Here is a 16,342-nt window from a genome sequence, read left to right as displayed (position 1 = left end):
GAAAATCACCTTCTTAGTCTTCATTAAAAACGGTAAAATAATTATAGACGTCAGTGAAAGGCTTAAAAGATGGCAGGAATATATTTAAGAGCTATTTAAAGACGAACGGACTGAGATAGTACTAGAGCAGGAAAAGTTCGACAGCGGCCCAGACATAACAGAAGATGAGGTATTAGAGGCGATAAAGCGAACAAAGAACAACAAGGCAACAGGTCCTGACGAAATACCTGTAGACATAATACGGTTAATAGAAGAACAGCAAATTGGAATATTTGTCGACTTATTCAATACAATATACAGTACAGGAATCATTCCCAGAGATTGGCTGATGTCAACATTCATAACACCACCAAAAAAACCAAATGCAAAAGAATGCCAATACCACCAGATAATAAGTTTAATGAGTCATACGCTCAAAATATTTTTAAAAATTATACACCGGAGAATACACAACAAACCTGAGCGGGACATAAGTGACACACAATTTGGATTTAGAAATGTACTGGGAACGACGGAAGCCTTGTTCGCTGTGAATGTACTTGTGCAAAGGTGCATGGATGTTAATCAGTCAGTATATATGTGTTTCTTGGATTACAACAAAGCCTTCGCTAAGGTCAGACATAACCGTCTTATCGAATTACTTGAAAAGAAAAACTTAGATATGAGAGACATCAGGATCATTAGCGCTATGTATTATAATCAGATCGCTGTGGTAAAAGAGAACAACGTCTTTTCAAATGAAATACAGATTGAGAGGGGCGTCAGGCAGGGCTGTGTCCTGTCTCCTACTTTGTTTAATTTGTATTCAGAGGAAATAATCCAAGCACTAGAAGAACTAACTACGGGAATAAAAGTAAATGGCCGACCAATCAATAATATACAGTTTGCCGACGACACTATTTTATTAGCGGAATGTCTTGAGGATTTACAACAAATGGTTGACAGAGTGGTAGAAGTCAATGAAGAAAACGGGCTGTCCCTAAACACAAAAAAGACACAATTTATGGTAAAAACAAAAACCCAACAGCGCCAAGAAAACATAACAATACATGGAGAACAAATTAAAAAAGTTAAAAAATATAAATATCTGAGTACAATAATTAACGAAAATAATGAGTACACAGAAGAGATTAAAGCAAGAATAGGACAGGCAAGAAATTCTTTCAACAAACTGAAAAAAGTACTCTGCAGCAGGGACATTTAAATTTCTTTAAAGATAAGACTTCTGAGATGCTACGTGTTCTCCGTATTATTTTATGGGTTAGAGGCTTGGACTTTAAAGAAAGATGTTTCGGACAGATTGGAAGCCTTCGAGTTATGGGCCTACAGAAGGATATTAAGAATAAGTTGGGTGGATAGAGTCACGAATGTCGAGATGTTGGGAGAAGAATGGGAAAAGATAAAGAGGTTTTAAATACAATTAAATTCAGAAAATTGCAATATCTGGGACATGTCATGAGGGGCAAGCGTTATAACTTGTGGCAATTAATAATGCAAGGAAGAATACAGGGTAGAAGGAGTCGCGGCAGAAGACGCATCTCCTGGTTAAATAATTTGAGAGCTTGGTTTAACTGCACTTCTGCTGACCTCTTTAGAGCAGCGAAGTGCGAATTGCCATGATGGTTGCCAACCTTCTTAGAGGAGATGGCACGTGAAGAAGAAGAAGAAATCTTCATCTATTTCGTTTAAATATTCCCTATTGCTTGTGGCAGATTGGTGTAAAATGGCTTGTAGGAATTTCTCAAGCAGGAGGTTTATAGAAATTAATGACATCAGATTTTCATATATTTTTTTTATCGATATGGAAACCGTTTGTTAATCCAAAGGTTATAAAGGCAATTGAATTGAATATCGCATCGGTTTGATTACATTTGAATATCTAAAGTCTTCATCAGAAAATTACACTTCGAATTCCATAATGAATTGCTGTGACTTCATAAATCTTTTGCCAGAGAACTACATTTACATTTTCATCCTTTTTCCGAGTAGTCATGTTATCCTTTACATTTTTTTTTAAATATTTTATGTGCATTTGATTTAAGTCATAAACAAGATGAGATTTAAAATCCACAAGGAAATTAAATTCCTGTATCTGGCTGTATACCATGTATCACAAAAAATTTAATAAAATCCTTTATAAAAGGTTATCCTTTAAAAAAATTAAGGTAAGATTTCTCTTCCATTTTTCTTGCTCTCTAAGCAATTTGCTTTAAGTCTTCAGGCCACAAGAATTTCTGTGTCCAGAAACCAAAAACTTCGTATTAATATCTTTCATGTTATTTAATTGTTGTCTATACCCAATTACCTAATACGGTGATAGCCTATACCCGTGCTACCCAGATACCCAACCTTGTTTCGGTGCACTTCGCTTGTAGGTTCCGAAAATAACAGACGCTTGGCATTTGTTTGTTTGCTTTCATTTCAGTGTTCATTTAACTGGGCTTATTTGCAGTTAATATTTTTGTGACTATATGCCTGTTTTATGTTGTAATAATCGCAAGCATGGAAAGAGAGTGCTAGCGAATTTAGAAGGTTATTACGGGTTATTTTTACAATACATAGATTATTCATTTTTTAAAATGACGTATAAAGAGCAATAGAAGTACTTGCAACAATTTATAGATGATTAAGATGAGAAAGTAGACAGAAATATCGAAAACCAGGAATCACATTAGGACTATGTTTCGCAAAGCAAACCAGATGGAGATGAAGCTTCTTACATAGAGGACGTTTTTTTCGTCCTCTATGTAAGACAGAAAAAACCTTTTACTGCAAGTCGAATACTAAAACATAATATTTTGCGTGAAAAGCGGGCCCATCACGTTCTTCTAAAACTCTTTCTGTTAGAAGTGTTAGAGATACATTCTAATGTGTTTTCAGTGACGTAATGTGTAACATAATTATACGCGAAATCAATCAAAAAGCTAATGACTTTTCTGAAAACCATAATGCTGAAAACCCAGACAAAACTCAAAAAGTTTGGAAGTCACTCACGATACAAGCATTTGATGCATACTTAAGTATTCTTATTACAGCAGGTGTACGACATTCGAATTCAGAGCATGGAAAACAGACTCTCATTCTTTGTACCGAGCAAGTATGGAAATAAATCGTTTTTGGCGCATTAGCAGATTCCTACGGTTTGACAACGACAAAACACGTGCAGAACGTTTCCAAAATGATAAAGCTGCAGCTATTACAGATATATTTTATCTTTTTAATGATAATTTACGTCATAATGATGTTCCATCGGGTTGTCTTAATGTGGATGAACAGTTATTACCTTTAAGATGTATGACACGTTTCACGGAATACATGCCATCAAGTATGGGAACAAGGTTTGGTGGGTTTATGACGCCCGTAATTTGTATCCACTTACTGGACAAATAAATACCAGAAAAAATTCAACTGGACGCGAAACTAATCAAGTTCAATGCGTAGTAAAAGATTTGTGTTACAGATACAAACATTCTAGACTAAACATAACAATGAATAATTTTTTCACAATTCTTCCACTAGCCTGTTGTCTTGAAATTTATCATTAGTTGGTACTTTGAAAAGAAACAAACCATACGTTTCACAAAAAAGACTGCCTTCGTCAGAGCGTAAGCCTGAATCGTCATTATACGGATTCAGTGCAGATCATGTTACTATTTGTTCGTATGTGCCAAAAGAGAAAAAAAAAACCTTATCTTGTTGTCAACAATGAACGACAACGATGTTACATAACTTTGTTACAAAAACAAAATTTGATTAATTTGTTAATTTTTGTATTTTGAGAATGATTTCCGAAGTGGAAATTGAAACGTCAATAAACTTATTTTAAACTTTAATTATGGCTTATTCGCATTAAAATAGTAGTTGAATTATCGGAATCGGAAAAATATATGTAAGAGAAAATGGTTTATTAGCGAAAGTGAATTCTACATTATTTTGTACTGTCTACCTGAACATTATTTCGGTAAAATCTCATTTTAGTGATGGTATATTTTTTCCGCATTAAAGGCCCTTTATTGGAAATCCATTATAAGTTTTACCACTTTACTGTAGTATACCTTCTAGACAATATTGATTTTTATAATTATCAAACTCAAATCAAAATGTATCAATTATCTACCACAAACTTTAAAATCGCACTGGTAATTAAATAATAATGACAACAAGCACTGAGGTCAAATACCTCGAATTATGAATAATTTTTAATGAGACGTTGATCTATCTCCAACGGCATCAAACGCTCGGTCTATTGTACCGACGAAACACCAGACAAAAAAATTGTGGCCGTAGGTGTAACCAATTGCACCAAATTAGTATGGAAAAGTATAAACTCACTCATTTCATCATCAACTGGACGGTAACTGTTTCAGTAGACAAAAAATAATAATTGTAGTGGTCAGGTCTGGGAATATAATGTTTTGTTGTTGTGTATTTTGAACTCTTGGTTTTATCTATATAACAGGAAGGATGAATCATTTATATAAAAAAAGACACAGTTATAGAACTATAAGAAATTGTTTACAAATGTTGAATATTTTAAATTGTTAAGAACTGTAGATGTAGGTCATTGGACAAACGTGAACAGCTCATCAGACAAAAATTTCCATGGTTCGTAGAGGTGACGATAATTTAGAGAGATTAATTGTTTCTGGAAACGTTGCGGAGAGAAGACTAAGAAGACGGACACCAACCAGATGGTCCGACTATAAACTCAGAATTAAGCGGACCACTCAATCTACGAAACTCTTAGAGTAGCTATACAATTTCAAGACATAGTGAATATGGTTGCATTCCAGATTTTATAGTTTATTATCCACCCAGTCTATATATCTCTTAAATCCCTTAAATTAATGGCCCTAGCTATTCTTTAGTGCCAGGTCTCCCTTGAATCCCTTTTCTTTCCTTCTTCCTCTTGGTTTTCAATTTATTATTGGTTTTGGTATTCAGTCTTCATCTATATCGTCTAAAATAGTTCTTCATCTTCCAATCATTCTTCTAATGTTATCATTTCTAATCCTTTCTAGTTTGGGTTGTCGTGATGTTCTTATGAGAAGGGACGAGTTGTCTGTTTGTTCAACGACTGAATTTCCAAATCTGGTTTCCATGAAGAATGTAAAAAAACGTAAATAAACAAATGGACAATGGAAAGAAAAGTGAACATTTACCGCCATATTAGCATACGTTGAGGTTACATTTCTAACAGTGGCAAACGGTGTTTGAGGTACAATATATCGTACACATGGAACTCTACAGTCTTTGTTACTAAACTCACACTTAACTTAAGCACACCCTTACACTTAACTTTAATAACGAAAAAAAAATAATTACAAAAAAAAATGTATCACGACATATACACCATGATTTTGTTCCTTATTCATTTGAGAATACTGAAAGAATAACTCAAGGAGGGTAAAATATGTGAAAACTGTGGGGTTTCCTAGGGAAACCTGCGTGAAAACTGAATTTTCTTTTGTAAATAAAATCGCATATTATGCTGCGACGATTTTCTTCTTTATGCCATTTCACGAACCGATAGAGGAGTATTAATTCTATTTTTAAAAAAATTTGGCACAAGGGTTACTGGTGCCTAAAGGGTGTTAATTATGACAGCTAGACTCTTTCATGCCACTTTAAACTTTGGTAAATATGAATGATTCGATTTTTAGAAAATTTCTAAATTTTCTTTTCTTTTTGTTTATCTCATATGACATAAAATCGTGGTTGAACTTCGTAGTGAGATCCGACGGTCTAATAATCATTGCATATTATCGGCAGAAAGTACACTAAAATATCTAAATTTATATTTGGTTCTCGAATTTCATTTGCTCTCAAGTTGTTTTTAGTTAAAAACAATTCTCATAACTTAAAACATCACTCCCATTATACGTATAAAAACCCGTTTTAAAAATAACGACCTCAGCTGCTCATCCTGTATAATACTGAATGCATATTATACACTTAATCTGACAGATCTATACTTCTCGCCGATTAGCCAATAACAAAGAAGTTCTGCCTTAAATAGAAGCCACAACGAAAAATTTGCACCATGAGAAAATCAACCTGTCATTATTTGTTCTGGACTCGACAATCATAATAGCACCTTGTGTGATTTGAATTTTTGATTCATAACATAATTGGCGTGTTTGCGAGTATTTTGACTTTTAGAATGTACAGTGGAGTGTTTTCGAACATTTTGAGCGGTTGAGGGATTTCTAATTACTTGTTTTGCTAACGAAAGATAAAATGATTTCACACATCTTTAAATATTTGAAAAAGCAATAAAAGAATAGGAGAATTTACACAATATGAATAGAAGTATTTATATTATATTGTATTCGTGACAGAGGATTATTATTGAATACTATATTTTGAGGAAATAGACCACACTGAAAAAATAAAATAAAATGTTTTGATGTTTCGACTTCCAGTCCGGATATTTGTTTTTTATCAATTAGTGGTAAATGCATTATGACAGTTGAAGGAACTTACTTGTCTAGCTTGTAGTAGCAATCAAGCCAGGTATTGTAAACATTTTAAAAGTGTATAACTATATCGATTTCAAATCATGATGTTTTTCACTTATCGTTAGTTAATATATATGATATTGTTCGATATTGCATGATATTATTCGTAAATTACATACGATACCTGTGTTTTCAATATATTTTTACATATATTTAATGTCGGTTTTTTCTTTTTAATTGTAAGATATTGATGTTTTAAGAATAAGAAGGATTGCGTTTTGTTACTTGTGTATTTCTGTGTTTAGTTTAAAATAGGTACTGTCATTTGTCACGTCACTATGTATTGGAGGACATAACCTCTATTATCGAATTAATTAGCAATTTTGTAAAATGCACATGTTTTGTAAAACGTTCTTTGGACGATTTTCACATTTGGTCCCATTGAAGATAGCTATATTTGAGCTGTCAATTAAAGTTCATAGAACGAAATGTTGGCGCTTGACTGTGTTGCCATGTTTTTTTACTAAATCGGGAAATAGCATGTGATTTATAATTGATAAAAATCCAATAGAACAATAAGAAGAATAGTATTCAGGTACTTTCCACAGACATCTGGTGACCATCTGTAACAATCTGGCAACTGGTGGTTTGAGGATTGCCAAATCTATCAGCTGATTATCAAATGCAAATGCCAAAAAAATGTTGTAATAATTAACTGCAAGCAATATGAGAAGAAACGAGTATTTATTCGTTCGTGTTGTATATAAAAAAATTGCATAATTCATATAATAATATAATAAAAATGTATTTTTGAAAGCTTCTCTATTTGTAATTGAAGCCTACAACATATACATTATAAAGACATGACAACACAGTCAAACATCAAAAATTTGTTCTATGAACTTAAATTGACGGCTCATTATAGCTATCTTCAATGGGACCAAATGTGAAAATCGTCCACGTTCTTTTGAAATATATGTTTATTTGAGCCATCTACCATTTATTGTTACTACATAGCATTAATGACTTCTTATAATATCCCGTAACCAGAGCCCAATGCATTCCATTGCGTAGTTAGGTACCTACACAATTCCTGTTATTAAGTAATATGATAATGGTTTCTTTAATTTGTTCTCTTTTGACATCTATTTCTTTCAAAGAATTTACATCTACCAATGGATCCTAGTTTTAATGTAAGATTACTGTTCATGTGTCTTAACATTTAGTGGTCTTGATTTTTCATTTAATGAAAAGTTTTTGTAATTACACGGTATTTGATAAACACGGTCCTTCTCGTTTACTGTTGTATTTTGTTTTTGAGAAAATAAATCTCAATATGTTAAATATTTTAAATGATTTTATAATGTTTCATTTATTTCATAGTCCTTTGAGTATTTCTGATAAACCTGTGTATGATATTGTGGTTTTTTCGAATGGTTTTGTCCGTCAATGTAAGGACTGCAAGGTAATAGGGAGGCTGTGAGTCAACAAAATAAATTGCTTGTGCTGGACATTGAAGTAAGGGAACTAAAAAAATCAAGTGGTGGATATTAAAAGTATAGAAAGAAGATTTATTCAGGCAAAAATTGTAGAAACAATATGCAGGAACATGAAAGGAAGTTCTAACCGTCCTAATACAATAAAACCCTCAGGAATGAAGTTTGAGAATATAGACCTGGTAGTGGTCACCAAAGTTCAAGAAAAAATAAAGGAAGAGAAAGCTATAAAACCAGTGGCCGGACACAGATGTGTCCAAATAAAATTATAAGGCCAAAAATGAAGCGAAAGTAGAGTAAAGTTATATATTTATTTGGAAATGACTACTGCCTTGGTTGATAAATACTGACCCAGTTTTGTCTATATTACTCGTTAAATTTCACCTGTCAAAATGTAAATTAACATTGGTTTATACAACGCTACTAGAAGCAAAACTAAAGTTATGACCATTGAATGCCTACATCTATGCTTAATATGATATTGTAACCTTCGCGCACATCTTGGTGTAAAAATCTTTTTCCATGGATGGACTTATGTTCCTGCTTCCAAAACAAATAGTTTATTTTTGATGTCTTTTTTTGATTTTTAAATTTCCAGAAAATTTTCTTACGACATATATTGGAATGCCCTTGCTTTCTTCTGGCTTTAGTTGAACTTTCGTATACTCTTAATAATTCTTAATGGGTTCCAGGATTTAGCTATTATTCCAAGTGCTCCTATCGCCTCGAGACATGATTTTGGCATTGCTTCGGTTATATGTGATGCATTAAATATTTTATCTATTAGCTTGAAGGTACATGGATTTTCGTATTTCTCTTTTGCTATTACTTGTGCAGCATTCTATTGTGTTCTTGTGTTTGTAAATCTTGAACTACTCAAATAATTTCTCCCTTTAATAAGTTTTGGCTTTAGTTAGGCTCGAAGTCATTTTACTCATCATTTCTATTTTAAGAATGCACTGAAAGTAGACAGATTTTTATTATTATTAATAGTTACGGACGTAAGATGCCAAAATTCTTCCCAAAAATTATAGCAAAGGTTCACTTGATCGTAATGAAAGTGTAGACGAAATAAATCAGGACTCAGATTAATACCCAGATCTAATCAAATAATATAATTTAATTTGTTATTTATCAACACCTAATCTTCGCAGCGTTCTAAATATACTATGCTTTTCAAATAATATACATTTTTGTTTATTTTTATGTACCGAGAAACTATTGTTTCCACTGTATTTAAGTATTATAAATTGTCTACGACTCTGGGTTTGAAAAATAATAAAAGAAATAATTCCTACGCAGCTGCGAAGTTTGCCTGATTATCATAAAAGGGAAATGACCTTTCCGAATTGAACGGGTCAACTAACTTGATAACTTGATTTTAAATTGTATTCTTCTTTAATTGGTTCTTTGTGAAAGAAGATTCCATAATGTTTGGTGCGATGATTTGCAAATTAGCCCACGTTTGTTTGTATATAAATAAACAAACAAACGGGTAGCTGTTGTAAATGGTTGGTGCTTGTCTATCGCTTTTTTTTTTAATTTGCAACAAATGATTGCATCTGTTGAAACTGTTTTAATAATCGAATTTGATTTTATATTTATAATAGAAACTCCTTACTGGGAAATAAATAGGGTAAATTATTTTTAAACTAATATTCCAATACGCTGTATATAAATTCAATATTATTATTATTTCATAGAAAAAATATAAAAGCTGCTGCTAAAAAGAATATGTGTTACTAACTTATTTTGCATTCTTCAGTTTTGCACTATTCAATTTAAAAAAATACTTCAAAATGACCTCTATCAACACTGCATAGGAAGAATATGAAGGGCACAAAGAATCAATCAATCTTAAAGAGATTAGGTTAGACTAAATGTATAAGAAAGTTCATCAGAAGACCAAGTACGAAATAAAAGTAACGTTTCTTTTAGACCGTAGATAGTAAAGCAAAATAAAATACAAACTTAAACGCAAAGCGCTTTAATTGTACTGGATATATCTCTGGGTAAGGTCCACCAAAAGAATTGTTGATTTTAATGTTCAGTAGCTTTGTTCTTTGAACGTCATCTAGATTTTATAGACGAGGTAGCAATTTCTACTTTATTAATAGTTTGGCGAATTTTTTCCCCTTTTGGCTCCTTTGTCAAAAGTGTTTTCAATTAAACCCGTTCAACGATCAATTTCCTTTAGTTTAGTAGCCCTGTATACGTTTGAGTGTTTCTCTACCCTCAGTTTTACCCATGCTAATACACTGTGGAAATTTATACTCTCTGTATTTCTCACAATTACGAGACACGTGAATCTGAAAACCCAATAATAGAGTTAGTGATGAGTAGATACCATACGAATTCAATTAGTCAGGCACATCAATATTGTTCTTTTGTCTTATATCCAGATTTTACAGGGTCGTGAAAAGTAATTTATTTTTATGATTTTTAACCGTCAATAGAAGAAATAGCTTAAAGAAGAAGAGTTGCCAAACATTGTGACCAAAATATAGGTTGCAACTATCTTTGGGTACCATGAAAACCACCCCTATCAACAAATTACTCATTAAAGAAAACATATAAGTGAGAAAATTCTTAAAATCTTCATATTACACAAACGGTATTGTTATCAATATCCTTTTACACTATATTCCACCTCATACATTCGACTTGACTAGCATGTACTGAAAAAAGAAAAACTCTCTATCTTTCTGTGAATTGTTGCACAATGTTATAAAATAAGCTAAATTAATAGAAATGACAATGAGAACTACAAAAATAAGCATAAAGACACAAAGAGGAGAGACATATGAATTCAGTATAAATAAAGGGATAAAACAAGGAGATGCCTTATCACCAACGCTATTTAATCTAGCATTAGAATATGTACTACGAAATATATATATAAAGGAAATCTCAGAACAAGAGGTGGTCAAATAATTGCATATGCAGACGATATTGCTATTATTGCAAAGAACAGAAAAAAAAATGAAAGAAATGCTAAAAGAAATAAGAGAGAAAGCGGAGGTAATGGGGGCTAAGATTAAATCAAGAAAAGACAAAAATATTAAGATTAGGGAAAAAACCAATGAAAGTAAAAATCAAAATATTAAGTTCTGAGTTTGAAGAAGTAGAATACTTCAAACACCTAGGAGTTACAATAAGTAAATCCGGAGAAAGGAAATCCGAAATAAAAGCAAAATATTAGCAGTGAATAAAGCTTATTTTGCAAACAAAAGATTACTTAAAAGCAAAACACTGACTAAAAAAAGTAAGATGAGCATTTATAACACCATAATTAGGCCAATATTATTATATGCAGGAGAAACAATGACGATGGTTAAAAAAGATGAAGAAGACTTAAGAATAGCAGAGAGAAAGATTATGAGAACCATACTAGGACCAATCAGAACAGAGCAAAATGAATATAGAAGCAGAACAAATGCAGAAATTAAGGAAGAACTTAAGGAAGACATCGTAACTAAAATAAAGCAACGCAGAGTTAGATGGTTAGGTCACATTTGGCGAGCAGGCGATGGGGCAGTGACATACGCAATGATAGAATGGAATCCAGGAGGAAGAAAGAGAAGGGGAAGACCGAGATTAAAGTGGCTGCAAGAAGTTGAAGAAGACCTCCAAAGGGCAGGAGTCAGAGAATGGAGAGGAAGAACTAGAGACAGGAAAAAATGGAGAGATATTGTCAAGAAGATAAGATAAACAAAAAAGACTGATCCACTTAAGAAATAGGATCTAGAAAGCATTCGCGGTTTAACCGCACACTGGGGTGTATAGCCATTATATATATAAAAAGTCGTTGAGGAAACGTGTGATGGCAGATATATTAACGAGAAATTCAAATTTTATTTGTATATGATTTAAATTTATACATTTTATATTCTCGATATTTTATTGGCTTAATAACATGGTATATATTTAACCAGTGAGCCCTTTTTAAAATTGGCTGCAGCAAATACAGTTGCACCTTTTAATGACCTCTTCCATAATCACCCAATTTACTGCCTGTATAACTTTTGTTTTATCATATTCTTTAATATATTCCCTATCGGTTGCCTAATTTTAGTTTGTACTCTAGAGTGAACCTTTCTTTTTACTTTATTTTTTTATTTTTGTATATTTGCTTTTTTCTTTACTACTCCATTGACTAGATATTTACTTTGATGGCTTATACAACAAATGTTCAAAAAAATATTTAAAAATCCAATATTTTTCATATGTTGTATATTTTTGAATAATATTAATAACAAAGTCAATTCAGTTTTACCTAGTGAACAAAAATCTTACCACAACTTCCGAATTCCGTGCTGTATAATTCGACAGTGGGACAGGATAATTAATTAAAAAATTTCAATCCGCGACAATGACAAATGCCATAAATATTTAAACACTTACCGGTTTGAGATCGCAATGAATGATATTTTCCTTCTGTAGCAACCTGAGGCATTTAAGGAGTGAGTTGGCGAACCTCCTGATTAAATTCAGACTAAATCCCTGGTAGTTGTTCTTTTTTATTAGTTCGTATAGATTAAGGCTGAAACAAATAAAAATTTATAAGTACTAGACCTTGCATAGTTGCTTCAATGGTTTATTCGAGATTTTCAGATGATTGACGTTATTTACATTAAATCTGTTTTAAAAAAATATTTAAATTTATTATGGTTATTAAAACAGCTTTAAGAACAGTTTATATTCAACAGATTCAACAGAAAAATCTCCACTAACAATAAGACATGTCCCTCAAAGGTTAATCAATCTGTACGTCCTGTCTCTATAATGGTCCTTATAAAGTCCTACGGAATGGTCCTTACTTTATTAATTAATACGAATTAAAAATAAACGTTTTATTCATTTGAATACTTGAAGACTATATTTTTCTACGGCTGTACAGGGTTATTTTGAAATAAAGATTATAGATGTATACAAAACAAATTCAAATTTTATTTATATTGAAGAAAGTTTAAAGTAATGTTAGAATTATTAATTATCATTTTCCGTGAATATTAGATTATCAAGAAATGACTAAATCCGTGATTTAAAAAGACGGGACCGATTTGTCAAACTAGATTCAACATTAAAAAAAGTTAACACAATCCGCTTGGGATAAGATAGTAGAACATTGACTCTTATCTACAATAAATTGGTTCTTCTCATTGCGCCGTCTCCTTTCGAAGGTTGGCGATCCAAATGACAATTGTAGTTTTGGAAACTGCTGCGCGAAAGATCTCTGCGGATGAGCGGTCGAACCATCTCCTCAGGTTTTTCAGCCACAAGTTCTGGCGTCTTCCAACTGATCTTTTGCCCTGTACTTTTCCTTCCAGTCCTGATACATTGGTTAGGTCCAAACAATTACTTTTGTATTATTTGCGATTCAGCAAATCCATATTTGTTACTTTTTAATCGAATACAAACTAGCGAAATGCGGACCATTATAGGTGACATTTGTACTAGTCATACTGAAAGTTGATATTGTGAAGAACTTCTTTTAGAATTCGGAATGAATCAACAACATATACAATTTGTCAATATCAGGAATGCCTTTCGAAATTTTGTCCGTGGACCCAGAGACCAGACAAGAAAATATTCGGAGAGAAAGAGTAGGAACACCCCGGCACTCGGCTACGTATTAACGGTATAATCGTGCTTAAAAAACAGTTCAATTCGGTTTTATTACGAAGGTCATCAATTTAGTGATTTTAAATACAAAACCAAGAGAAATTTGGTCTATTTTGCTATTTGACTGTAATATGGAAATAATATTGAGCTATTTGCAAGAAATATTTTTAATCCTTCCTGTCTGTTTAATTCTAAGGGGTACTGAAAAGTAGACATTTTTAAAAAATATCATCATACATTTTTTTTTTATTCATTAGCTGTTGTCAAGAATAATAATGATTTTTTTTTTAATTTTCTTTATGTTTTACATTTTCTTTACACGTCCTTGCTTATTCAAATAAAACAATCGAAACAAATAAATAGTAAAATAAATTAAATTATAAATAAAGTAATTAATTTTACTACCAAAGATAAAAAAATAATACTGTTATTATTGTTATAATTATAGATTTAAAATATAAAAATATATAAAAAAAGGACATAAAGTCTCACGATTAGACAGAAAACACGAAGCAAAAACTTCAAAAAATTCATTGCAAAAACGATCAACAGAACTAAGCTTTAAAGTCAACAATTTTCTCAGTCACGTATTTCTTAAGAGATGCCCACATTAACTCTATGGGGTTGAGATCTGTATGATAAGGTGACAGCCTTAGCACAGAATGATCACTTTTACCCAGTACCCTGTCAATTTCCTACACATTAAATCTAAGTTTATGGCTTTGTGTAATGCTGTAAAGATCGACTTATATCGATACAGAAGAGTTGGAGAACAATTCGCCAGCTGCAGTCTCGCCCAGACCGTTAGTTTTGGAGTTGATGGCATAATTCTTTGGGAAGGTATTAGTTGGGAGGTACGTACCCCACTTGTGGAAGTGAATGGACGGATGACTGGTGATTCTTACGTTTAAAATATCCTGCAAGATCATGTTTTGTCATATGTTGGTTACATTGGATATGAAAGAATCAGATTAATGCAGGATAATGCTTGACCACATGCCGCTGCCATAGTGAGTAATTATCTTGATGAGGTCCAAATTCGAAGATTAGATTGGCTACAGTTTAGCCCGGATTTAAATCCAATAGAGCACATATGGGATCACCTAAAACGCAGCATACGACAAAGAAATCCCGTTCCAAATACGATAGAGTAACTTCGACTTGGTGCACACGATGAATGGAATGCAATTTCCCAAGGATATGTCCAAAATGTACTTGGAAGCATGCTGAGAAAGATGCAAGCAGTAATAAGAGCTAGAGGGGGGAATACTCATTACTGATCATGCATTTCTTTCAGTTAAAACTACTTGTTTAAACAATTTGAAATATGATTTAAGTTTAGAATAAAATAACCTTATTTACCTAATATTAAACATTTATTTTTTTCACAATTTTCTCCGCATAAAAACTTAAAATTGTTTATTAAACATTGTTAAAATAAACTCTATTTTACAATAAACGACTTGATTGACCAGAATGTATTTTGAAAAAATAAAAATTTGAAAATTCCAAAATATTCGATATTTTTGTCCATGAGTGTAATAATGAAAACACTTTGTCCAACATAACAAATATTTTACTGAAATTATGGCATCTCCTGGAAAGCAAATAGAGCCTGCGTTCGTTTTTTCTAGGAAAGACTATTTCAGAGCAATACAGATTAGAAAATTCAGGATATGTTCTCGGAAGTCTTACAGGTAAGAGTATGGAGTTGTTAGATGCGCTTAAAAGGAGAATAAAAGTTGCTTGTATTCTTTAAAGAAACGGAATGAGAAGGAAAAAGGACAAAATGTTCCTCAAGAGACCTAAAAGAAAATAAAAGAAAAGCTTTCCATGATGATTTCCACATAAATGATGATGATAATCCAACGAGACATATTTGGAGATATTCCATCAAAGGAATGAGTCATAACGACGGGTGATTTTTATACGCACAAGGGCACTCTAAAATAAAACTACAAAAATAAAATAGTGGATATTAGAAGATAAGAAACAGGGTTGGCAAAAATAGAAAAAAAAAATAAGCTGAAAGAAAATCATAATTTAATTTGTAGAAATCTAATATAATTTATAGACACTTCAATTAAACTACTTGAAAGAATCTCAGAAAAGAACCTAGATTATAGAATAATAGTCCAAAACTCACTATTTGTTTAAAAGATTTGTTTATGTGACTAGTTTCGGAGTCAAAAATTTGTACTCCATCCTCAGGCTCATGCAAAGAGCCAACAAATATCATTACTATATTAAAGGTTATATACGCATATACAATACGATAACGCATCATTACTGTTCCAATCATAGATATTATCCAACAATAAAACACCAGGAAAACACAACTGCAGTACCTTGTAAATTTTTTTTAAACTGTCATGACTATTACGATGTTTAACATATTTTCTACACCATAAGCAATTTTTTAGAATTTTTCGCCCCTTGATTTGGATTTAACTGTAGGTATGTTCACATTTACGTTAATAACGCCGAAATATACCATAGCGTCGTTTATTTATTACATAGGTTCTAGCTATGTTTAGAAATCATTCTAAATCAGATTAATTACGGTGAAACTGAAATAACTGCTACTGGTATTAAAACTTTTCCTTATTATTACTTCTAACAATTTCATGATATATCATCAATACACTTAGCGATAATCTTCTTAAAGTTCTTGGGAAATAATTACTATTTTTATAAACTGTTTTCTTAATTCCGCTTAAAATATATATAATTGACCGTAATCTCTGTCGTTCATAGAGA

General features: G+C 32.1%; 1 protein-coding gene and 1 long non-coding RNA gene across 4 annotated transcripts in view; one reads left to right on the top strand and one right to left on the bottom strand.

The window, feature by feature from the left end:
* Positions 1 to 16,342, top strand: part of LOC140447774 (uncharacterized) — a 495,584-nt gene that overhangs the window by 43,803 nt on the left and 435,439 nt on the right. The window lies entirely within an intron of this gene.
* Dyrk2 (Dual-specificity tyrosine phosphorylation-regulated kinase 2) overlaps positions 1 to 16,342 on the bottom strand; it is a 322,813-nt gene that overhangs the window by 29,005 nt on the left and 277,466 nt on the right. For all 3 annotated transcript variants that reach the window (XM_072540631.1, XM_072540629.1, XM_072540630.1), the window contains exon 7: positions 12,362 to 12,500. In XM_072540631.1, the coding sequence (XP_072396732.1) occupies positions 12,362 to 12,500 (139 nt within the window). The remainder of the gene's footprint in view (positions 1 to 12,361; positions 12,501 to 16,342) is intronic.

Source organism: Diabrotica undecimpunctata, chromosome 8 (assembly GCF_040954645.1).
Source record: "Diabrotica undecimpunctata isolate CICGRU chromosome 8, icDiaUnde3, whole genome shotgun sequence".
Classification (NCBI taxonomy): Eukaryota; Metazoa; Arthropoda; class Insecta; order Coleoptera; family Chrysomelidae; genus Diabrotica; species Diabrotica undecimpunctata.
The sequence above is the reverse complement of the archived record's forward strand: the minus strand, read 5'-3'. Positions and strand labels throughout refer to the sequence as shown.